At 58.2% G+C, this 24,347-nt stretch overlaps 1 protein-coding gene and 1 long non-coding RNA gene across 7 annotated transcripts in view; both read left to right on the top strand.

Moving 5' to 3' along the window:
- Positions 1 to 24,347, top strand: part of LRP5 (LDL receptor related protein 5) — a 119,871-nt gene that overhangs the window by 39,990 nt on the left and 55,534 nt on the right. For all 6 annotated transcript variants that reach the window (XM_021082720.2, XM_021082719.2, XM_085010556.1 and 3 more), the window contains exons 4-6: positions 4,021 to 4,217; positions 5,232 to 5,363; positions 23,513 to 23,909. In XM_021082720.2, coding sequence (XP_020938379.2) covers positions 4,021 to 4,217; positions 5,232 to 5,363; positions 23,513 to 23,909 — 726 coding nt within the window. The remainder of the gene's footprint in view (positions 1 to 4,020; positions 4,218 to 5,231; positions 5,364 to 23,512; positions 23,910 to 24,347) is intronic.
- LOC146405034 (uncharacterized) lies at positions 6,970 to 9,467 on the top strand. The gene is made up of 3 exons (XR_014836775.1): positions 6,970 to 7,045; positions 7,488 to 7,559; positions 9,342 to 9,467. It is a non-coding gene; the product is annotated as an uncharacterized LOC146405034 (long non-coding RNA).

Raw genomic sequence — 24,347 nt, 5'->3', positions numbered from 1 at the left:
CGCTGGTGGTGGCCGTGGTCATGGTGGTGGTGGCGGTGGCAGCTAACCCTTCCCTGACACTTGCTCTTTGCTGGGACATTTGTCAGTTCATTTAACGCTCACACCAACCCTTTAAAGTGTTTGAGCTCATGATCCCGTATTATGGTAATGCACAGAGAGGCACATGAGCTTGCCCAAGGCCACACAGCTCGTCAGAGCCAAGCCTGGAAGTGAGGCACTGTGACTCCAGGGCCCACCCTCACCCCCCTTCCACCTGCCTCACCAGTGGGCCAGGTGGCCAGTGCCCAGGACTGTTCAGATGGCACGTGAGCTGCTGGGAAAGAGGGTGCGTGCTGGAGCCAGACAGACCTGCCAGGCCCAGCTCACCAGGGACTGTGGCTCTGCTGCTTCACTGCTCTGAGCCCTGGGGCCTCAAGTGTGAATTGGGGACCGTGCTTGTACTTCCTAGAGAACTTATCAGGAGCCGATGCAGCGATGCCTGTAAAGGTGGGTGCACGGCGTCTGGACGCAGGAAGCGCTCCGTGAAGGCTGGGTGCTCGGAGTGGTCCAGTCCGGGATGGAACGGGAGGGTGTGGCCGGAGCTGCGCCCAGAGCAGGGGTGAGAGCAGGGGTGAGGCGAGCCGAGAACTGGCACTAGCTTCCCGTGGGGCCTTCCGCCGAGGCAGGGCTCCGGGGAGGAGGAGCAGCCCGAGACGTGATGGTCCTCTGGCTTCTGCGTGACATTATGCGAAGCAGTTTTGTGGCTCCTCAGGGTGTAAACCTGGGATTACGGTAGAATCCAGCAATTCCACTCCTAGGCTTCTGCCTCCAAAGCCTTGAAAATGAGCATTGAAATAAATGCCTGTACAGGAAGCTCCCTAGCGGGACCATCCACCCTGGCCCGAAGGTGTCCACCAAACACGTGGAAATGTTTGGGCAACAGTGGGAGCTGCTGGTTGCATAACATTCCGAACGGGCTACCGTAGCCCTGATTATTCACTTGGAAGTGGTCCATTGGTGTTACCTCAGTTTCACATCAAGACCTTTTTTTTGTTTGTTTATTTTGGGGGTTTTGCTTGAGATATCATGGACGTATAGCATCCTGTTAGTTTTAGGCGTGTGGCTTCGTGATTCGTTGCCTGTATCTATTGGGAAGCGGTTGCCATAATAAATTGAGGTGATATCCGTCACTGTATGTGGTTATAATTGTTTTCCTGGTGATGAGAACTTTTCAAGATCTACTCTCTTGGCCACTTTTATTTTTTAACTGTTATTACTTTTTTAAGGCAGCACCTGCAGCATATGGAGGTTCCCAGTCTAGGGGTCAAATTGGAGCTGTAGACACAGGTCTACACCACAGCCACAGCAACGCCAGATCCGAGCCGCATCTGTGACCTGCACCACAGTTTACGATAAGGCAACGCCGGATCCTTAACCCACTGAGTGAGGCCAGGGATCAAACCTGCCTCCTCATGGGTGCTAGTCAGATTCGTTTCTGCTGAGCCCGGATGGGAACTCCTGGCAACTTTTAAATACACAAGACAATCTGAAAAAAGGATACAATGAACTTCTTTGCAGAACAGATAGTGACTCACAGACTTTGAAAAAAGTATGCTTTCCAAAGGACACAGTTTGGGGGGGCAGGGGATGCACTGAGGGTTTGAGATGGAAATGCTATGAAATTAGGTTGTGATAATCATTGTACAACTATAAGTGTAATAAATTTATTGAGTAATATAAAAAATTAATTGAATATACAAGACAATATTTTTAACTGTAGTCACCATGCTGTATATGACATTCTCAGGACTTTTTTTTTATCTTACAACTGGAAATTGGTGCCTTTCACCCTCTGCACCCATTTCATCCATCCCCCACCTCTGGCAACCTCTAGTCTGTCCTCTGCAAGTTTGGGCTTAAAAAATTTTTTTGTAGTGCGTTATAATTAACATACAATATTATTATATTAGTTTCAGGTGTCAAGTGTATCGATTATGAAATGATCACAATAAGAGCAGTTAACCATCCATCACCATACAAAGTTGTTATAGTATTATTGACTCTATTTCCTACGTGGACATACAAAATATGTGTAACTTATTTATCTTGTAGCTGGAAGTTTGTACCTCTGATCCCCTTCATGTGTTTCATCTGATTCCCTACCCCCTCCCTTTTGGCAGCCACCTGTTTGTTCTCTGTATCTGTGAGTCTGTTTCTCTTTTGTTTTGTTTTTTAGATTTTAGATATAATTGAAATCATATGGTATCTTTCTCTGTCTGACTTTTTCACTTAGCATAACACTCTCTGGTCCATCCCGGTTGCCGCAAATGACAAGACTTCGTCCTTTTTTATGACTAAGTAATATTCCATTGTCTGTAGCCATTCAGTTACTCTGTCAGTGGACCCCAGGTTGATTCCGTACCTTGGCTGTTGTCAGTAATGCTGCAGTGAACATAGGGGTACATATATCTTTTCAAATTTGTGTTTTCATTTTCTTTGGAAAAATACCCAGATATGGAATTGCTGGATCATAGGGTTATTTCCAGTTTTTTTACTCTTTTCCATAGTGGCTGCACTAACTTACATCCCCACCAACTGTGCACGAGAGTTCCCGTTTCTCCACATCCTTGCCAACACTTGTTGTTTCTTGTCTTTTTGGTAGTAGCTATTCTATCACTCTTCTTCCATATTTTGGAATAATTTGAGAAAGATAGGTATTAACTCTTCTTTAAAGGTTTGGTAGAATTTACCTATGAAGCTGTCTGTACCTGGACTTTTGTTTAGGGGGAGTTTTTTGATTACAGATTCAATTTTGTTGCTAGTTATTGGTCTATTCAGATTTGCTGTTTCTTTATGATTCAATCTTGGGAGATTGTGTGGTTCTACAAATAAATTCGTTTTTGCCAGGTTTTCAAGCTTGCTGTCACACAGTTGTTCATAGTATTCTCTTACGATCCTTTGTATTCAGTAAATTGTTTTAGAAAGTGACATCCAAAAAAACAAAGAGGCGGAGTTCCTGCTGTGGCTGAGCGATAATGAACCTGACGGGGATCCATGCGGATGAGGGTTCGATCCCTGGCCTTCCTCAGTAGGCTGAGGATCTGGCATTGCCGTGAGCTATGGTATGGGTGGCAGACGTGGCTCGCATCCTGCGTCGCTGTGGCTGTGGCGTAGGCTGGCAGCTGCAGCTCTGATTCAGCCCCTCGCCTGGGAACCTCCACATGCTGCAGGTGCAGCCCTAAAAAGCCAGAAAAAAAAAAAAAAATCCACCAAAGAGGCAATGTTGGGTCCGATCAGGCAAGCCCAGGAGGGTGTGTTTGTTGTTCCGTAGCACCTTTGGAGTGTTACTGTCTCCGAGGTGCTGTGCCAGGGGCTGAGGACATGGTGGTGACTGCCCAACTGTGGCCCCCACCTCTGGGAGCCTGTCATGGGACGAGGGTCCTTCAACGAGAGAATCACATGCTACCAGCTGCGTACATCACGATTCTATCACCAGCCTCCATAATCTTGTTAAAAACAAGTTCTCATTTGCTGGGTTTTATAAGCACACAGAAGTGAATAGCTTTTTTGCATGGTGGTGCAAGTGTGATTTGCCTTGAGAATATAAATCACTGGCATTATAGGAATGAGCAAGCACACGTGGTCCGATCTGTATTACGTTGCTAAAGCGTCAGGGCTGGACAGGCCTGCGTGTCCCCAGCTCATTGTGACCAGCGGTGGCTTCGTTCCGGCCACTTTCCTTCTTTCTTCTCCGTGGGGCGCCCTCCCAGTGGTCACCACTCTAGCGACAGGTTGGACGGGGGGCAGCTGGATGTGCAGGGGCGCCCGCATCACCCTCAGGGGTGGTGGCGGGAGGCCAGCTGGGTCTGCAAGGTGCCCTGCGAGCCTGGCAGAGGGTTCTTGGGGTGCTCCGGCCCGGTCGCACGCTGCTTCCTCCCAGCTCCTGGGCAGCGGCGATCGCTGTGATGAGGGAAGGCCGTCAGGACTGGGGCCGCCGTGGGGACCCCCTGATGGCGCCTCCCTCCGCCCCGACCCCTGCAGGCAGAAGGTGGTGGAGGGCAGCCTGACGCACCCCTTTGCCCTGACGCTCTCTGGAGACACTCTGTACTGGACGGACTGGCAGACCCGCTCCATCCACGCCTGTAACAAGAGGACTGGGGAGAAGAGGAAGGAGATTCTGAGCGCCCTCTACTCGCCCATGGACATTCAGGTCCTCAGCCCCGAGCGGCAGCCTTACTGTAAGTGGGGCCCGGGGGCAGGGGGAGGGTGGCTGGGATCTTCCCCCAGCAGAAGCCTGTGGTCTGGGGGAAAAGAAAAGGGGGTGCTTGTTGGAGGGGAGGGAGGTGTGAGCAGAGTGCAGGGCAGGTGGGGGGCCGGGTGATGGGAGAGGCCCCCTCTGCAGAGCTGGTGTGGGGGTGCTCCAGGCAGGGCCCTGCCCCGGGGTGGCAAAGGGATTCCCAAGGAAGGTGCCCTGTTTTCAAGGTCCCGTGGAAGTGACACGTCTATGAATGAAAGATCTGCTCCGAGTCACAGTTCTCCGCCGGAGTCCCCATGGGGTGGTGGCACTGGTCCCTGGTGGAAAGGCAGCCAGCAGGGGCGGGGCCTTGAACTCACCTGCTCCCGAGGCCTACCCCTTGCTCTTGCATGGGGACCACGGCGGCGGGAGGGCTGGTGCTTCCTGGCCAGTGTCATTGACGGTTCCAACTTTGAACTTAAGAGTGGGGTCCAGGGGTGGGCTCTCTGGAGTGGTTGTCTGGGGGGGACATCGTGGTCCTTAAACGCGGGTGCTTTAATAATACTTCGCGTTTCACGGGTGCCACCCCTTCCCTGCCCCGGGCGGAGGGGGATGCCAGGAGCCTTTGTCCCTTCGGTTGCACGTTGGTTGTGGAAGGGCTTCAGAGGATGAAGAGCGTGGCCATCAGCACCCAGAGGCTCGGACCTGTGTCCAGGTGTGGCCACAAGCATCCGTGTAGAGCCCGTGGGGTCCAAGCAGGTCGCAAAGATGAGACAGGCCTCTCTGATCCAGGGCCCCACCTTTTCCGCACTGGCAGGTCCTGGGTCCTGCCGAGGGGGCTGGGGGCAGCCTTCGCAAAGGCGGGGTCCTTCGAGTGGCTCTGAAGAAGATGGGGCTTCTTGCAGTAGGAGGTCGGGAGGAGGGGGCAGGGCAGCGAGGATGCCCACACGGGACCCACGGGGTGTAGGGGTCCAGGGCCCTTTCTGGAACCTTCTCCCACCTGCCCTGTTGTCCGCAGTCCACACCCGGTGTGAGGAGGACAACGGCGGCTGCTCCCACCTGTGCCTGCTGTCCCCGAGGGAGCCTTACTACGCGTGCGCCTGCCCCACTGGCGTGCAGCTGCAGGGCAACGGCCAGACGTGCAAGGCAGGTGAGCTGGGGAGCGGCTGGCGGGAGGGTGGCCGCCGGCGGTGGCGGTGGCGGGGGGACCCATCCTCTGCTTTCTTCAGGCGGCCTGGCAGATTCGCGGTCAGATCTGGGCTCTGCTGGAGCTCAGGCTGGAGCTCGGGTTCTGATCTGTGAAGCGAGGTCGTGTCAGACAGGTCTCGCCCTAAAAGCTGGCTGTCGTGAGCTATGAAACCGCGACTGTTGATTGTAGCGCAAGCGCTGGTGGAAAACGAGAAGCGGCAGGCGCCTGGCCGGGCATCCTCCTCCCGCCTCTCAAATGTGCGGATGCCGCGGTACCGCACACCCTCGGGGAGCCCTCGCCTTTACTTTTCTGCTTTTTCATAAGCATTTCCACTTTGATGCGGAATTTGCAATTCACTTTCAGCCTTGCCTCCCGTTCCCGTGGAGCCTCCCTGCCGTGATAACCCCCCGTGAAAACTTAGATTGCCAACACATTATTTTTTTTTTTAATGGCTGCACCCATAGCATATGGAGGTTCCCAGGCTAGGGGTCATATCGGAGCCACAGCTGCCAGCCTGCGCCACAGCCACAGCCACATCTAAGCCACATCTGTGACCTACACCGCAGCTTTTGGCAGTGCCAGATCCTTAACCCACTGAGCGAGGCCAGGGATCGAACTTGGATGCTCATGGATACTCGTCAGGTTCTTAACCGGCTGAGCCACAATGGCAGCTCCTAAGAACATTCTTTTTGTTTGTCTTTTTAGGGCCGCACCCACGGCACATGGAAGTTCCCAGGCTAGGGGTCTAATCGGAGCTGTAGCCACCAAGCCTACGCCACAGCCACGCAGGATCCGAGCTGTGTCTGTGATCTATACCCAGCTCATGGCGATGCAGGCTCCTTAACTCGCTGAGCGGGGCCAGGGATCGAACCCACAACCTCATGGTTCCTAGTCGGATTCATTAACCACTGTGCCACGACAGGAGCTCCCAGACCACATTCTTAATGGGAGTTTTCTTTCGGATGCACCACATTCAGCTGGTTTCCCTCTCACACAGTAATTGCCTTTGCCTCAGGTGTTTCTCTGCCTCTTTATTCTCCGCTTTAATTTTCGGGCACTTGCTGCTTCCAGGCCTCTTGCTCCGATTATTTTTAATGAAATGTCACTTTCTCTGGGGTGCTGCCTGGGGGCCTTTATGGCCAGGTGTCGGGTTCAGGGTGTGCTCTCCTGGAAATGACGTGTGTCCAGGATATGGCCGGTCCCTGGGGATGTCCAGGGCCCAGCACAGCTGGGCAGACTTGGACCTGGCCAGCGAGCAGGGTGGGGAGTGAGAGGTGACAGGGCCAGTCCCACTGGGGGGAAAGAACGGGAAGGCAGGGGCTTCTCAGATGGCCTGGGGGCAGATGGCAGGAGGCATGAGCAGAACTTGGGCACAGGTTGAAAGCAAAACACTCGTGCTGGAGTTCCCACTGTGGTGTAACAGGATTGGTGGTGTCTCTGCAGCACCAGAATGCGGGTTTGATCCCCGCCCGGCACAGTGGGTTAAAGGATTGGGTGTTGCTGCAGCTGCAGCACAGGTTGTACCTGCAGCTCGGAACGGATCCCTGACTTGGGAATTCCTCATGCTGCAGGGCGGCCAAAAAATGAAAAAAAAGAGTTTACGATGGGAAATCTGAAAATATGGAGCCTGCAAAGTTCCCCAGGTAATTCCCATGTGTTCGTTGCGTGCCGGGAGCTGAGCATAAAGCAGTTAAGGAGAAGGGCCTACTTCCCCGGCCTTCACACAGCACCTGTGCTCGTGGGGGTGGGGTCGACAGGAGGGGAGCAGGCACACCAGTGAATAAGTTATGAGGGATTTGGATCCGGGTAGTGAAGGACCCAGGTGAGAGGCCGAGGTGAGAATAAGGGACAGGGGACGTGGGGGCCTGGCCACCTGAGACGGACGGCAGAGCGGGTCCTTGAAACGCTTCATCGGTTTTGAACCAGGGGCCCTGCGTTTTCATTTTGCAGTGGTCCCTGCATGTGATGGGCCAGATCTGCTTTGAGTTTTGGAGAAACTAAAGGGAAGTCCAGAGGTAGTCCAAATGGTTCGGTGTCTCTTTCTCTGCTGTTTGTGTCTGTACATTTCACTTGACGTTATTGCAGGAGCATTTGCAATTCCAAGAGGTCTGAGGCTTCAAAACCAAGCGTTTTGGTGTCTGAGGAATATTTTATCAAGTAAGCATCCCTTTGAACCATCTTTCCCTTGTTGGCCGTTTCTGCTCTTTTTGTGTGTTTGCAATTTCTAAGTCGTGCTGCCATGAGAGGCTGGCTCGGGGCCTGGCCCCGGAATTAGAGGGATCTGGATGCGGTGTCTGCTGCTGCCATTGACGGGTGCTGTCTGGCCGAGCCGTGCATTGGATCGGTTGGCGGTGTCTATTCTGGGAGAGGGAGGGGTCTGGCCGGATGCACATGTTGTCACCAACTCTGGCCACTCTGAGTGTCTGGAGCCAGGCTGCCTGTGGACGTTTGGGGAACGAGTAGGGGATGGACATTACCCCCCTGAAGGTGGATCACGCGATGGTGCCTGCCCCGATGGGGGCCTTGTGTAGCTACTTTTGTTAAGGGGCCCCCGTGGGATCCTTCATGCGTCAGAGTTCCAGGAAGGGGGTGAGGGCAGAGACGGGGTGTGAACCCTAATAGGGCCCAGAGGCACGGTCCCATGAGGTTGCACAGTCGGAGAGGCCTGGGGTTCCAGAAGGTTCCCTGGGGGACAGAGGGCTCTTGGTCATGTGGGGTGGATGGTGCCTGGGCCTTGTCACTCTGCCTCCCTGCCTCATCTGTGAGACGGCGGGGTGTCACAGGCACACCCTGCCCGGGACCCCGTGCTTAGTGGGTGCACAGTATACGGCAGCCATGCCCACATTCCCGTCATTGGCACCTCCTCAGGCCCGAGGGGCTGGGTTTGCCCGCGTGGTCCAAGGGTCCTGCCATCCCCCCAGGGAAGGGCTGATTTCTTTTCCACCTAGAAGCAGCAAAGGTTCTAGGCTGTTCTGCTGAATACCCCGGTAGCTCTGGGGACGCCACCTGGGGTTGAGCTCTGTGAGCAGATGGTAGCCCCTGTGCAGGCATTAACTGCAGGGAAAGGAGTAGGGGGAGTGTACATGGGAGGGCTTCCTGGAGGAGGCCGAACCCCAGGGGGCTGGATGCTCTGCTGACACTGACACCTCCTGGGTGGAACTGGGGGATTAGCAGCAAAGGCGCTCCTTCCTGTCGGAAGCTGTTGGGCAGGGGTGGGGTGGGAGTGTGGGTGGGGTGGGGGCTGATCCCCAGTTCCCAGCCTCGTTCAGGGAGGACAGCCCGCCTGCAGACTCAGCTGCTCGGGGCCACCTTCGCTGGTCTGTGTAAGCACTGTTTTCGTCCCCCCGTGCCCCCACCCCCACCCCAGGCTGAGAAGGACACTTTGACAAATAACTGTTGGAGAATGCCAAGCGCGCAGAAGAAAAACGTTTTTGTTGTCATTCCGAGGGGCCCCTGCTTGGGTGGGCGTGTGGGGCCGGGCAGGGGGTCTGCACAGAGGCGTGCGGGGGACTTCTTTACGCCCAGCCTGCGGCCTTCTGCTTTTGCTCCAGATGCCCTTCTAGGGCGTCAGGTCAGAAGGAGGGCCCGGCTCACAGAGACGCAGGAGGGATGGGCCGCGCGTCGTCTCCGGGTGAGAATGTGCCTGCCCGGCTTCGGCGTTTCCAGCGCGGGTTCCCACCCCCTGCTTCTCAGTCACGCGCTGGTGGGTTCTGGGTGGATGGTGGCGGCTCCGCTGCCTCCCGCCCTGGATCCTTCCAAGTCCAAGTGGTCCAGGGCCAGCCGGGGCGGGAGAGGGTGAACAGACGTCTCGAAGAGCTTTAGTCGCAGTTGAGACGAAACCCAGAAGGTTCTCAGAGCGTCGCGGGGGTGTGCCAGCAAAGACGGCTTTCTGGAAACTCGAGGCGGTTCCCCAGCATCACTCGGTGTTTCTTCTTCCAGAGGGACGTGGGCGTGAGTCAGAACTGCCTCTGTCTCCGAGGGCCTTCCCGTCTGTTTGGGGGAGAGACGCAGGGAGTCAGATGGAACTGCAGCAAGGACCTCAGACAAAAAGTGACGCCCTCACTGGGGGCTTTTGGACGTGGGCCTCTCACTCTCCAGTTTCCACTCCTTGCCGCAAAATACTGTGTTAAAGAAAAACCTTTGATTAAAAGGCTGTGATCCGGGAGTTCCCACGGTGGCTGAGCAGGTTATGAACCCATCTCGGATCCGTGAGGATGAGGGTTCAACCGCTGGCCTCGCTCAGTGGGGCAAGGATCTGGCATTGCCCTGAGCTGTGGTGCAGGTCGCAGAGGCAGCTCGAATCTGGCATTGCCGTGAGCTGTGGGGCAGGTCACAGAGGCGGCTCGGATCTGGCAGTGCCATGGCTGTGGCATAGGCTGGCAGCTGCAGCTCCACTGTGACCCCACATGGAAACGTCCATATGCCGCGGGCATGGCCCTAAACATCAAAAGAATAAAAGGTTCTAGTCCTATTGCCTGAGCGTGGGAGCGGTTTTCCTCTTTGCGGGCAGCAGCGTCCGTCCGTCCGGTGTGTGGTTTGCATCCCGGTGGATAGGAGTTACACGTGCAGTGTGCCTTTTGACTGCTGCCTGGAGACAGCAGCTGGCATCACAAGTGAAATGAAGACCAGGAGACACTAAATCCTACTGAATGTCACTGGCAGAGCTTTGCGGTCCTGGTGCAGGCGCCTCGCTGGCCGGAAGGCAGCAGCGCCCATGGAGGGCCGCCAGCGTCCTGCCCGCGAGCGTCTTCCGAGGCTGGCGTGCCCGGTGGGAGGATGGAGTTAGGGGCTGGCAGAGGACGCCTTTGGGTCACTCGGGGATCGCCGCTTGGCCATGGAATCAGTGAGGTCTGGGGTGTGAGGGTGAAGAGCCAAGGCCACACAGTGAGGGCTCAGGAGGTGACCCTGGGCTGGAGGGAAGGCCTTTCGGAAAGACGGAAATGGACGGAGAGGATGCTGGTGGGACTTCCACTGTTCCAGGATGGGTGTGCCAGAGGAGACACCATGTGTGACACAGCTTTGTCAGCAGTCGAGATCCTGCCAAAGACTTTTGGGAGGTGAGGAAATTTCGTCTCAGGCCAACCCAGAGTTTAGAGTGATTTTCAGTCATGTGATGGCTTTCTGTGTCCAGTCTGCATGTATACTCTCATTTTTTTTTTTTTCCTCTTTTTATGGCTGTACTTGCAGCATGTGGAAGTTCCTGGGCCAGGGGTTGAATAGCAGCTACAGCCGCGGCCTGCGCCGCAGACATGGCGACACCAGATCCGAGCTGCATCTGTGACCTACACAGAAGCTTGCAGCAATGTCGAATCCTTAACTCATTGCGCAAGGCCAGGGATCGAGCCTGCATCCTCAGAGATAACGTCGTGTCCTTAACCCGCTAAGCCACAAAAGGAACTCGTGTCTTATGCTGTCTTGGCTTAGATCCCGGCTGGCTGTGTGATCTTGGGAAACGGACTCAGCCTCTCTGTGCTTCAGTTTTCTCCACTGTAAAAAGGGATGATGATAGGATGGGATTGTTGAGAGGAAAGCCTGGCTACCCAAGAAAACATGAGCTGTGCTTGAATTTGAACTTGAACTTGAGCCAGGCAGGCAGGCAGCCTGCCTTGGTGGCAGGAGAGCAGTCCTTCCCTGGACATTTGGAATCGGAAGTAGATGTGGAGGCCTGGTGGTGCCAGGAGGAGCTGGGAGGGGGCGCAGGTGGGTGGGAAGCCCTCCTCACACGGCTGCTGAGTGTCCCGGGTGCACGGGGCTCCTGGCTCTCCTTTCTGTCAGGTGAAGGCTGGGAGGGTGTGGGGGCAGGGGCCTGGCTGTGTCGGAATTACCCAGCCCCTCACGTCCTGCCCAGGTTCCTCAGCCCCCAGTGAGGGACAGGGTGTGGGAGGTGGAGGGCTGCCTCTGCGCGGGACACGTGCCCAAGGCAGGCTGCTGGGCAGCGAGTCAGAAACGACCACCGGCACAGCCAGAAACATCTTGAGATTTGAAGCCAGGGCCTCGGGCGTGACTTGCGGATTCCTGGGGCTCTCAGGCCAAGTGTCTGACCTTTTATGCTTCGCGGGGTTGACTTTGAAGAAATCCTTGTGACGTGTGTGAATCTCATTTCTTTCTGACTTTGAGCAAACGAGAGTCAGCCCTGTGTAGGGGTCAGTGCCTTCCCCAAGGAAGGAGCTGAGATGGGGTGATGCTCGGACCTCGGCAACTGGGGGCCTGCGACGTCCCGGGGAGGTGCAGGGTCCCCAGGAGTGGAGGATGGAGTGGGGGGGCTGGATCCGAGTGCTGCCAGGCGCCAGCAAAGTGGGGGTGTCACGGGAGCCCTCTGAGCTGCAGTTCCCTCGCCGGTGAAGTAGGGAGATTGGCGCACTTCCCTCTTGGGGACAGGGGCGGGGGAGGCGGGGGACAAAGTAGAGGCTGTGTGTCCTTGACACCTTCTGGGGGTGGGGCACACAGACAGGATGGGAGAGTTGGGACTGACTCCCTACCTTTGGGCTGAGGGGCGTCTCGTGTCCCACGGCCCTGGGGGTGGGGTGATACCTGCTGGCTCCAGGGTGCCGTGTGCCTGGTGCCCCAGCCCCTCCTGAAGTGGCCCCAGCGAGGGTCCTGTAGGTTCTGAGACTGGAGGGCTGTCTCGGCCACTGGCTCCTCCTGAGCCCTGGCTCTGCTGGGGGCTGGGTGAGCCCCAGGGGGGCCGAGCAGGCCGCCGTCCCAGAGCCCGGCCGTCCAGCGCCGGCCTCCCTGCCCCCTCCCTCGTGGCCGCGCAGGCGGAGGTGCCCAGCTGGCTTTGGTTTGCCCCATGTTTTTCCAATTATGTGGAATGGGCTAAAAACAGCAGTAGCGGGGCCGTATTTGGGAGTTCCCACCGCCGTCCGAGGAATGTCGCTGCCCTCGCCCCCACCGTCCCGGGGGCCGGCCCTTTGTGGGACGTGCCCTGTTCTTCTGACTTCTGTCCCTCTGCCCTCCTCATCGCTGGGGGCTTCTGGGCACGTGACCCGGGGCCCGGGTCCAGGGCGTGTGGCCTCACCCCCGGGGGGTGGCCAGCCCGGGCTGGGGCGTTCCCCGCTGCCCCCCCAGGCCTGTGCAGAGGGGGCTGCACACGGGGGCGGGAGGCGTGGGCCTGGTGGTTGACGGGGCCGCCCGCCGCACCTCGGCCGGGACTTTTCACAGATGTTGGCGAGGCCAGGGAACAAAAAGACGGCGGGGCCGCGGCCGCGGGAGGAACAGAGGCGTCCGCTGTCGGGTCTGACGAGCAGACTGACAACTGGGCCCCTCGCATCCATCCGTCTGTCCGGGAGGATTAGCCGAGGCTCAGGGCCGAGGAATAAGGGGTGCGTTTGTTCCCAGGCTGGCTGTCTTGTCACTTATCAGGGAAGTAGGTCGGAGGCAAAAGAAAGGAGGCCCTTGTGGCCGCGGCTGCCGCCGCCCGGGCTGTGATTGGCGTTGACTCTGCAGACAGAAGGCAGCTGCTGTTCTCAGCCATGGACCGTGAATTTTTAATAGCACGAAAATCAGACTGCACAGTCCCAGGAAATGGTGTCACAGGCCCCAGCTCTAACTTGCTTTTTTTTTTTTTTTTTTTTTCTTTTTTTTGGGAAATTGAGGTACAACTTGCAGACGGTAAAAAGCACAGCTTCTGAGTGTATGGAAGGGTTTGTCTCGTGGAGCTCTGGCAGTTGTGTCCCGTCTGCATAACCACCGGCCCGCGCCAGACACAGAGCAGCCCCACCACCCAGAAAATCCCCCGGCGCCCGTGGCGGCCCCCTCCCCCCTCCCCGGGGGCAGCCGCTGTCCTGACGCCCTTCACCACGGATTAGTCTTGCCTGTTCCGGAACGTCAGAGAAATGGAGCCACACAGCATGTGTGCTTTTGTGTCTGAGTCTGAAGACTTTTAAATCGAATGAAAGAGGAGAGGGGAGCAGGCCATACTCTTAGAAAGAAAACACCGGCATCGTGGGGCTGGGCCGTAAGACACGGCGCCTCCTGGGCAGCCCCCTCGGTGCCCTTGTCCACGGGCCCCGTCCCTCCCAGCCTGCCCGCTGTCCGCCTTGTTCCCGCAGCCAAGCCCAGCTCCAGCCTGGCCTTAGACTGACCTGCGGGCTCAGAGGGCTCCCTTTATCTTTGGAGGCCAGCCCTGGGCTCTCAGGGGCCAGGCCCCAGGGGACCGCCCCCCTCCCCGCCCTGGGCCACTCAGAGGAAGGCCTTGCCATGCCAGCCCCGCCTGGCCACCTGCCCTCTGGTGCCCTCTCGGGCTTTGGCGACAGCTGCAGGTTCCCTGTCTGGGACCCACTGATGGGGTCCTTGTGCCTTGTGACTTTTCTAATTCTCTGGAAGCAGCACCCAGCACACCTGGCCCCGGGTGTGCTGAGCCGAGCCCTTGGGCTGCAGGCTTGTTAGTGCAGAGAATTGAGGTGGTTCCTTTCCACTCCTAGCTCGCGGGCAGCCCACCTGCGCCCCTGCCTCTCTGCCCACGGCATGGAGCACCTTCTCATGGGCTCAGGCCTCCACTCAGCATCGCCAGCCCCGCTGGGAGCTGTTTCGCTCTGTTCCCATCTCCACGGGGAAGGGGGACAGGTGGACTCTGCCTTCCCGCGGGACCCCTGTCAGGCCCAGAGAGAGCTGGGAAAGCTGGTTAGTTGCCCTCAGGAGCATCTGCTCTGCCAGAGCTGTCGTCCTGGAACCGGGAATGACTCCGGTGACCGTGCCCAGTGGGGCTGCCCCAGGTCCCTTCCGTGCCAGCCACAGGGACATGGTCTGGTGGGAATCCGAGCATCCGCCTCCGGCCTTGATCCTCCCTCATGTGGCTGCGGCCCCGATGAAATGCAGTGCTTTCCTGCCTCGTCGACCTGGGAGTGCCCGTCAAGATCGGGTCTCCGAAGGTGCCTGACAAATTGTAACGTGGGGTGCTCTTTAGTTGAACTGTGAGAACTGCGGGTGCTTGACCACCTCTGAGCTAGAGAGGCAGTGTTTTCATACAGCTCAGCCCACTCTGTGAGTTTGGCCTCCACCACTGGGCAAGCTGGGCGAGCTTAGTAATAGTGTTTCTCGGGGGTCACCGGGTAGGCACACTTTGGAGCCCTGTGCTCCTTGCAGGGGGCTGTGGGAGAGGGTCTGGGACCAGCCTGCTTTGTAAGCACGGACAGTCAGCACTCAAGGCCACGGGGGACAGGGCAGAGACAGGACTGGAACCCAGGCAGCCTGGCCCAGGGGCCGCGCCAACCCCTGCCTGCACCGCCTGGGCCCGGGGGCGCCCACGTGCCGGGCACCAAGGTCACTTATGGTACACCTGTGGTCCGCCTGGGCTCAGAAAGGCCCTCCGTGTGGGCTTTTTAAAGAACTGAGCCACCCGCCTGAAGAGGTGGGACACAGCCTTCTGCAGGCAAGTCACCAGCTGTTAGACAGCCCCCTCCCCGCATTCCTGCTTTTCAGGGGACCAGGCTGCCTGCCCACTTTGCCCTGCCAACCACACTTTGTTCGTAGGTCTCTCTCCCGACCCCCGCCCAGCCTGCCGAGATGGCTCCTTGGGTGCGTGAGTTCAGTGCCCCTGGGAGGGGACAGGATCTGGGGCGGTGGCCTCGAGCCCCAGGGCTCACCGGCTTTGTCATGGGACCCTTGCAGCCTCACCGGGGGCCTTATCCACACCGAGGTCCCACCTGTGAGGGGACTGGCCAGGTGGCTTGCTCAGGGTCCCCCAGTGAGGAAATGGGCTAGGAGCCAAAGTCGGGTGTGACTTTGTGTGGGGCTGCCTGTGTGGCGAGGGACAGAAGGACCACGTGAGGAGCCTGGGGACAGGGCAGGAGGGGGCTGGCTCCGGGGGGTGGGGGTCCCAAGCCTGGCACTGACCCTGTCACTCTCTGGCCACCCCCCGGCTTCAGGGCAGAGGGGTCACCCCATTTCAGAGCTGTGCACTCAGGCCCAGACTCCAAGCGGGGTGCCTGCCTGGCGGTTCCGGGGGGCTGTAAGCCCACCCTCCCCCCGCCTCCTCCCCTAGTGCTGGCCAGGCGGCCCGGGGCGGGCCCTGCGGGTGGACAGCTGCTTGGGCTTCAGGTTTCCAGCCAAGCCAGCGCCCGGCCCAGCCACTTCCTCTGTGCTTTTGACCCTGTGGTCACTCCGTGTGGTTTCCTGGGCCAGGGTGCCGGGCTGTGGGGTCGGTGTTTGTCCAACCACTTACCCCAGGGGGGCGGTGGAAAAAATCAATTGCTAAAGAACCAAAATAAGCCAGCTGCCTGCAGACCACGAAGCTGTTTCTGACCTTAGGAACTGCCGTGTGGACGACGGTGGCCTGTGCTGGGACCAGGCTCTGGCCCTGTGGCTGCAGCCTGGGTCATGGTCAAGGTCGGCACTGCCTCCTGTGGGGGCTGCGAGGGGGGAGACAGGCTAAGGAGCCCCTTGAGCTGGGACCACAGCTGAGGACACCTCAGGGCGGCGGGAAGGCTGGTCTCGCTTCTGACTTCAGCAGGAAAAGAAGTTGGCAGGAAGAACCGTCCGGGGGGTGGTGCCGGCCTCGGGGGCGAGCATCCTCGTGGGGGCTGGTCCTTCCCTGGGGGTCGTGACCTTGAAGCTGTGGTTGGTTCCGTGAGGGACGGATGGGATGGCCACCGGCCTGCTGGGTTGGAGGCTGGGAGCTCAGGGGCTTGCCTCTCTCACCTGGGTTGATTTGGCTGGTCCGTGCCCTGGATGTGCTGTTATTTTGCCCCTTTTCCCACGTTGGGGTGTGGAGGGAGGGGATTAACCGTGAGGCCCTTTTAGCCAGGTCCCCACGCGGGGTAACTGTCGCGGGGCCCTCCTGGGCCGCAGGGGGCTGTGGCTGCTTCTGCTCCATCCTTTCCTCCTGCTGCTGTTCTTCCTCCCAAAAGGCTCAGAACCTGGAGGCCAAGTAGATCACCGTGCGTGGCAATTTGATGGAGGCCTAGGGTGCTCCCCAGCCCCCCGTCACCCAGGGAGAAGGACCCCGGGGGTCCCCAGGGTCCAGATCCCCCCTCCTCCCAGACTCACCTAAGGATGAGCCCAGCACCCGTCTTCGGAAGCCTGCATTTTCCCTTGTGATGAAGTGACACTTATCTTCACTGGAGAAGGGGAAACATCATTAAAAAAGAAAAACAGAGGCAAAAACAAAAAGCACCCATAATTTTGCCACCCGGAGATCGCTGCTGTTAACCTCTTGAGGTGCTTCCTTGTCTTTTTGTCGAAGCACACGTCCCGGTTTGTGAGATTTGTTCTCGTTGTAAGTGCAACATCAGAGCCGACTTTCCTTTTTTTGGAAAAAGTTTTGGATGAAAGTGTAGCTGATTTGTAGGTTGTGTCCCTTCCTGCTGTGCAGCACAGTGTCCCAGGCACGCACATGCACACATTCTTTTTCTCATGCCGTCTTCCGTCGTGTTCTATCACGAGAGATTGGATGTAGCTCCCTGTGCTATAGAGAAGGACCTCATTGCGTATCCCTTTTTTTTTTGGTCCTTTTAGGGCCGCAACCATGGCATATGGAAATGCCCAGACTAGGGGTTAAATCAGAATTGTAGCCGCCAGCCTACACCACAGCCACGGCAACGCCAGATCTGAGCTGCATCTGCGACCTACACCACGGCTCACGGCCACGCCGGATCCTTAACCCACTGAGCAGGGCCAGGGATGGAACTCATGTCCTTATGGATACGAGTCAGGATCGTTACTCCTGCTTATCCATTCTAAATATAGTCCTTTGCACCTACCAGCCCCAAACTCCCCGTCCATCCCACTCCCCCTCCACCGCCCCAGCAACCACAGGTCTGCTCTCCACGTCTGTGAGTCTGTTTCTGCTCTGCAGACAAGGTCAGAAAGAGAAATACGGCTGCCTTGCCCCCTTACCCTAAGCCGGCTTTTCCTGCCTCTGCCCTTCTCCAGAGCCTGCTGTGGGGTGCCCTGTAAGGAGGGACCAGGACCCCAGCCCTGTCATTTATGAATCTTGAGATTAGCGACAGGGTTTGGGTTTTGCCGTTTTCACGAAACCTTGGGGACCCTCTGTGAGCAGGAGCCCATGTGCATTTCTAGCTGCTGCCTTGGGCTGGCTTCTTGGGAAGTTACCGGGTTGCAGGGTCTCTGAGCCGTGTTGCCGTCTAGGAAGCGAGCACCCGGGACAGTCCCCTGGGAGGTGGGGACATGCTGCCCCCACGCTGAGCATGAAAGAGTCTTCTGATGGAGATGGTGGCCGTGGCCTCTCCCTGCCACTAGCGTGTTACCGAGAGGTTGCCTGTTTCTCGTGGTTGCTGGTGGTGTATTTTTTTCTTCTGCGAATTTGCTTGTGGTCTTTACCTGTTTACTGTTGGGGTCTGAGGAGTTTTCTTTTTGATTTACATACCTTTTAACTTCATTTTTTTCTCTTCTTCTTTTGGCCGCTCCCGCGGCGTGTGAAAGCTCCCAGGCCAAGGATTGAACCCGAGCCACAGCAGCGACCCAGGCTGCTACAGCGACACCCCCAGATCCTTAACCCGCCGCACCCCAGGAGAACGCCTTGACTTTCCTGTTAAAAACTTAACAGACTTTATTTTTTAGGGCCGTTTTGGGTTTACAGGAAAGTGGAGCAGAGAAACGGAGGGTTCCTCTCCATCCGCCTTCCCTCCTGATGTCGTTTCCTTATCCTTAGAATTTATTTCTAGGAGTTCCCTGGTAGCCTAGAGGTTAAGGACCCAGTGTTCTCACTGCTGTGGCTCCAGTTCGATCCCTGGCCTGGGAATTTCCACATGCCTCAGGTGCAGCCAAAAACAACAACAACAACAACAACAACAACAAGAAATTTACTTTTCATGTTGGAAAAAGTCACATTTCCCATACAAGAGTTAGCAATCCCCCACCCACGGGCCAAATGGCTCCCTGTCTGTGGGGGCAGCCACAGGCTAGGAGTGGTTTTTACGTGGTTGAAAGAAAATCATGAGCAGGAGGTCTTGTGACCCGGGACAGTGGTAGGACCGTCCGGTTTCCGTGTCCACACACAGCCTCGTGTTCGCACACCTCTGTATTGGCACCATCTGGGCTGGCTTTCGTGCTGCAGTGGTGGAGCTGAGGCTTTGGGAGGTGGCCAGCCTGCCACGCCCGGGGCATCTGCCGTCAGGCCCCCCGTGGAAAGCGCACAGACCCCTGCCAGAGACTGGAGGGCAGGCTGGAGTCCTCCCGAGAGAACGTGGCAGCCGTTCTCGTGAGTTTCCTGCTGGCACAGGCTGGGGTGGCTGCGTGGGTTGTGTAGCCAGGCTCCCACTGTGGGCACGGTCTGCTATTTGCATGAGGCTTCCTTGCACATGGGGCTGGACTCCGAGCTCCCCTGGCGTTCTGCTCGCAGCCTGTGTGACAGCTCAGACTCTCAGGGGTCCCCAAGCTGAGAGCAGACACGCACACCTCACCCCGGGGAGAGGGGCGGTGGTCGGTCAGCCCCTTGCTGTGCCTTCTGTCTGGAGGTCCCGCCCTGGAACCTGTCTTTCTATGGAAACTGTCCCCTCACTCTCTGCTCCTCGCATGTTGGGGTTTGAATTGCGTCCCCCTCAAAAGACATGAAGTCCCACCCCCTGGACCCTAATTTGGAAATTGGGTCTTTGCAGAAGTAACCCAGCTAAGCGGGCGGTCCTGCTGGATCAGGACGGGCCCTAACCCCCGTGACGGGCACCTCGTGCAGGGGACCCCCAGGTGCCGATGCACGGGGAGGAGGGCGCGGCGAGACGGAGGTGGCGATTGGAGGGGGTGACCGCAAGCCCAGGAGTGGCAGGGAGCGCTGGCCCGAGGCCAGGCGGGGCGTCGCCCCAGAGCCTCAGAGCGGCACCTTCATCTCGGGCGTCTGGCCCCCACACTGCGGGCAACCCACCTGGCTTGCGGGGCTGTTTCGGCAGCTCTTCTGCCTGTCTGCTCACATGTGTCAGTGTGGGCCTGGCACAGGGACGGTGCCCCGTGGCTTGGTCTGGATGGAGGTTGGCAGGGAGGGCGATGCTGAACGGGTTGTGTCTGTAGCCCTGGGCCACCCCTCGGGTCTGCTTTTCCGTTTTGAGGAGGACACTCTGCCAGGAGGCTGCGCCCATGCCCTGAACTTGGCCCCCGGGCATAGCCATGCGTCCCTCTTTCCCGAGTGTGTGCAGAGCGGGGCGGGGCGGGGCAGGTCCGAGCCGCCCGGCCGGCCAGCGAGGGCAGCTTTCGCTTATTTTGGCAGCACCGGGGGGCAGGCTGTCGGTTTAAACAATCCCAGAGAAAACCATTTGGCCAAACGCTTCATTTCTAAACAATTTACCTTCCTGGTGTTTAACAAACTCCTCCCCAGACGCTGTGCCTGGTCCCAGGCTTGGGGTTGGTCTCTCTTCCCGTGGCCGGCCCAGTGCCCTGCGCCCACCCCAGGGGTCCCAAGGCCAGGCTTCTGCTCACACCTCATTCCCAACAACCTCGGACGTCGCCTGAGAGCATCTGCCATGGTACGTCTGCCTGCAAGGGTGCCCAGGCCGGCGGTCCCCTCTGTGCAGCTGCCCCCCGCTGGCCTGGCCCTGGGTGGCACACCCCATGCCTCCGGGCTGGGCATGACGTGCCCAGACCTTCAGGCAGACAGGCCTGCATGCCGCTCTCCTGGGGGTCCTATTCTCTGCATTTTTTTTCAACAGAGCTCAAGTGAAACCTCAAAGGCTCTGAGACCCGAGGGGTGTCAGAGAAAGCCCCTCCCACTTGAGAGTCAATTAACACCTTCAGATTCACCCCAGCACTTGATGACTGCCTCTGCCACAGAGACTTAACTCTAAGCAGTGCTGATAATGGGCTTCCCTGGTGGTGGGGGTGGTGTGCTTGAGGCTTTGTATCAACCTGGTTACCCGAGGGCTGGGGCCGGGCACACTTTGCCCTGGTGGCTCTTTGCCCACTGGGGACACTCTGCTGGAATCTGCTGCGTGGTCACAGCCACGTGGATCCCAGACCCCTCCGTCTCAACCGGCGGCCCCCTTCACAGATACCCGTGACCCCAGCTTCCCTTCCTAGACGGAGGCACTAACGGTCTCGCGTGCTGAAGGTCTCTGCCCTGTGACCCCAGGAGTACCCCTGGGGACAATGCCTGCATCTGTTTTTCCCACCCCAGGTCCAGGGCCTAAAAGATACAGTTGGGGTGACTGAGCCAGCTGTCTGACCTTGGGCTTCTTGCCGGTGCCGATTCCAGGGATTGAAATGTTCACCGGACCTTATTTTCCCACTGGCTGCTGTGTGCCCTTGGGTGGGAAGCTCAACCTTTGTGTGCCCCGGGTTCTCCTCAGTAAAGTGGGGCATAATCACATTTCAGAGGTTGGTGTAAGGATTGCGCTATTTGGGGCGACTGTGTCTAGAGGATCATGGGAGCAGGGGTGGGAGCCACAGGCTCAGCATGTGTTTTGGGGCCGAGGGTCGGGTCATGTTGGGAGCCGATATTTTCTGTGGCACTGGGCAGAAGTGCCATTTGAGGTCCGATTTGTCATATACACTCTTCCATGTGCACGGCGAGGCTGTCCCAAGCCTCAGCTTGGGAGCCAACAGCCTGTTGGGACAAGTACCCTGGGGCACAAGGCTCTTCCTGGCCATGTCCTGGGGAGCTCCCTCCGGCCCCCCGCCCGACCCCGGGAGATTAAGGCAGAACCCTCCATAGAGTTTGGTTTATGGTCCTCTCGAGTCAGAGCTGGATGGAGACTCGGACACCTTCCACCACAGATGAGGAAACCAAGGCCCAGAGAGGGTCAGGGACCTGCCCGGGTCCTCCACTGCCTGCCTGGGTGTCCCCAGCCCGGGGCTCAGGAAGCCACTGCTGTCCGCATGCGCCCTCTAGCGGGGGAATCGGATTATGAACTCTGGGCCTTGACATGCAGGGCAGGGAACCCCAGAACCACTCTGCAAAACGCGGGGTTCTCTGGTCTCCACCCTCCTGGCAGGAAGCCCAGTCTGTTGATTGCGGACTGTGTGGACCCGGTGGCTGCAGAGCCCAGGCCTGGGGGCCTCATTATGACGGAGGTGCTGGACCTCCCCCTCCCTCACTGCCCTGAGACTTCAGGCAGCTTCTTCCCTGTTCTGGGCCTGTCATCCAACCAGGCGCATGGCCTCAAAGTCTGGAAGTGGTCTCTGCGCCTCATCTTGCCCCCGTGGGTCCTTGGGACCAGAAAGGACCAGAGTGAACTAGTGCATGGGGACCCAGCTCTGGGACAGTGGGCGCCCATCCTGACTCCAGCTACCTCTGGAGGTGTCCAGGTGAGGGCTGCCCCCCTCCCCCAGCCCCTGGGTCCCTGAGCCTGCGTGAGGCCACACCTGCTACTTCTGCTCGAAGTCGTGATGAATCCCAGGGAGGGTGCAGGACAGAGTCAGATGTGCTTTTATTCATGGCAAGTCGTGGCCTTCTCAGACTCTGAGAGTGTTGTTGCCAGAAATTTACCTAACACGGGGCCATCCTGGGACTTATGATCTGTAATAGTAATAGTCCACTCTGTCCGACATGCTGTGATAGTCTGTGTGGGGAGAGAATCGGAAAGAGAATGGCTGTGTGTACACGTATCATGGAGTCACTTTGTTGCACAGCAGAAGTCATCACGACCTTGTAAATTAACTCTACTTCAACAAAACTGTAAAAAATGAAAAGAAAAAGGAGTTCCCGCTGTGGTTCAGCACTAACGAACTCGACTAGGACCCGTGAGGACTCGGGTTTGATCCCTGGCCTCGCTCAGTGGGTTAAGGATCCAGCGTTGCCGTGAGCTGTGGATGTAGGTCGCAGACGCGGCTCGGATCCCACGTTGCTGTGGCTCTGGTGTAGGCTGGCGGCTACAGCTTCGATTTAACCCCTTGCCTGGGAACCTCCATATGCCGCAGGTGCAGCCCTGAAAAAAAAAAAAAAGTCTCTTAATAAGTCAAGAAAGAAAGAACATGTTCCAAACCAGTCACATCATTGTTCCAGGCTATAAAGGCTGAGGTGTACCTTTCTCTGAGTTTGTTCTCTGTGGAGTCAGTTGAAGCTGGGTATCAGCCGCCAGCTTCCACCCCTTGCTGCCGGCGCACATGCTAGTGGGTGATGGCACCAGAGTTGGTGGGGGAGGTGAATGTCCTCACTCCGGGGGCCCTTGTACCACCGCCTGCAAGGAGGAGCCTTGCCAAGGCCCCTCTCTCCTGAGACTGTTGCCCACTTTCATGCCACTGCCGACCAGGAGTGGCCTGGCCCCGGCAGGAGCAGCTCCAGACCTTTGGAGAGCTGTTTAGATCAGCAAAGAGTCACCTGGCCCAGCCCGAACACCCTCTGGGTGAGTCCTCCTCACAGACTGGGTGTTTCAAGCCCCAGCGTCCAGCGCGTCCTGGCTGCTATTCCGTAATCCGCATCGACCAGCCCCCAGCGGAGCCCAGGCCCGTCCCCAGCTGGGCTTCTCAGCGCTTACCCACAGCAACAGATGGTCCGTGGTGTCACCCTGGCATGGCTTCCCAGTGTAAACAGATCAAAACAGCGTCACTTAAGTCATAAACAAGGGGGCTGGTAGTCACAACAAACCAATACACAGCAAAACGCAAGGCCACCAGGGTGACAAAGAGGAAGATGGGGCAACGGCCTCCAAGGTGCTCACCTGTCAGTGAGATGCCCACCTGGGCAGGACAGGACCTGGGATGATGTGTGTGCTCTTGGGGCCTGAAGCTGCCTTGCTGGGTAGGTGTGGGGAGGCAACGGTGGGCCTCGGGGAAGAAGCAGCGTTCGGGCTGAGCCAGGAAGGGTGAGCACGTAGAAGGTGAGGTCCGGTGGGGGCTCTGAGGAGTACGGTGGGCGAGTGGGGCCTGGAGCCCAGTGCCGGGTCGGGACTGCAGTCGCGGCCGGTTTGTGGCCAGGAGAGGGGCTTGCAGGGAAGAAGGAGTTCTGAGCGCGAGGCGCTTCTTACACAGCGGTTGGAGCTGGTGGCTGTGTGGCTTTCAGAGGGCTGCTTAACCTCTCTGTGCTTCTGTCTGCTCGTCTGGACGTTGGGGACACACATAGCGCTGGCCTCAGGGATCTCTTTCAGGATGAACGAGTGGCTGCGGAGGGAGATCACAGCAAGCGTTCCCTGACACGACCTGTCATCGCAGGGGCGTCCCCGGGGACCCGGCAGAGCCCCGCCCTGCCCCCCGCAGGCCCAGCTCTGACGCCCCTGCTCCTGTGTCCGCAGGGGCCGAGGAGGTGCTGCTGCTGGCCCGGAGGACGGACCTGCGGAGGATCTCGCTGGACACGCCGGACTTCACGGACATCGTGCTGCAGGTGGACGACATCCGGCACGCCATCGCCATCGACTACGACCCGCTGGAGGGCTACGTGTACTGGACGGACGACGAGGTGCGGGCCATCCGCAGGGCGTACCTGGACGGGTCGGGGGCGCAGACGCTGGTCAACACCGAGATCAACGACCCGGACGGCATCGCGGTCGACTGGGTGGCCCGCAACCTCTACTGGACGGACACGGGCACCGACCGCATCGAGGTGACGCGCCTCAACGGCACCTCCCGCAAGATCCTGGTGTCCGAGGACCTGGACGAGCCCCGCGCCATCGTGCTGCACCCCGTGATGGGGTAAGGCTGTGGCGGGCGGGCCAGGAGCTGGGCGGCGCGGGGCTGGGGGTCCCGGAGCTCTCTCCCGCGACTGGGTGGGCCTGAAGGCTGGGCTGTGGGCTCAGTGCCCGTTCCGATCTTGCATTTCCAACAAGTTCACAGGAGATGGGCCGATCTGGGGACCAGGCTTTGAGAAGCTCTCACACAACTTGGTTACATTTATAGCAAGTCCTGGAGACCTTGGGTCAGTCATTTTTCTCCCTGGGCTTCAATATTCTCACCTATAAAAGCAGAGCCACCCACCAGGGTGACTTCTGAGCTGATGCTGGTAACAAGAGCGGCGGCCACCGCAGCCCTTACTGCACTTGAGCCGGGCCTCAGCAGGCACGTCTGCCTCCTCTCCTCCCCTGTGGGGCGGGCGCAGGGTTCAGAGGAGGAAGCTGAAGCCCAGAGAGGAGA

Source organism: Sus scrofa, chromosome 2 (genome assembly GCF_054392235.1).
Source record: "Sus scrofa isolate SSC_HxYL_T2T_F1_AM1 chromosome 2, Sscrofa_HxYL_maternal_Yorkshire_Landrace_v2.0, whole genome shotgun sequence".
Taxonomy (NCBI): Eukaryota; Metazoa; Chordata; class Mammalia; order Artiodactyla; family Suidae; genus Sus; species Sus scrofa.
The sequence above is the reverse complement of the archived record's forward strand: the minus strand, read 5'-3'. Positions and strand labels throughout refer to the sequence as shown.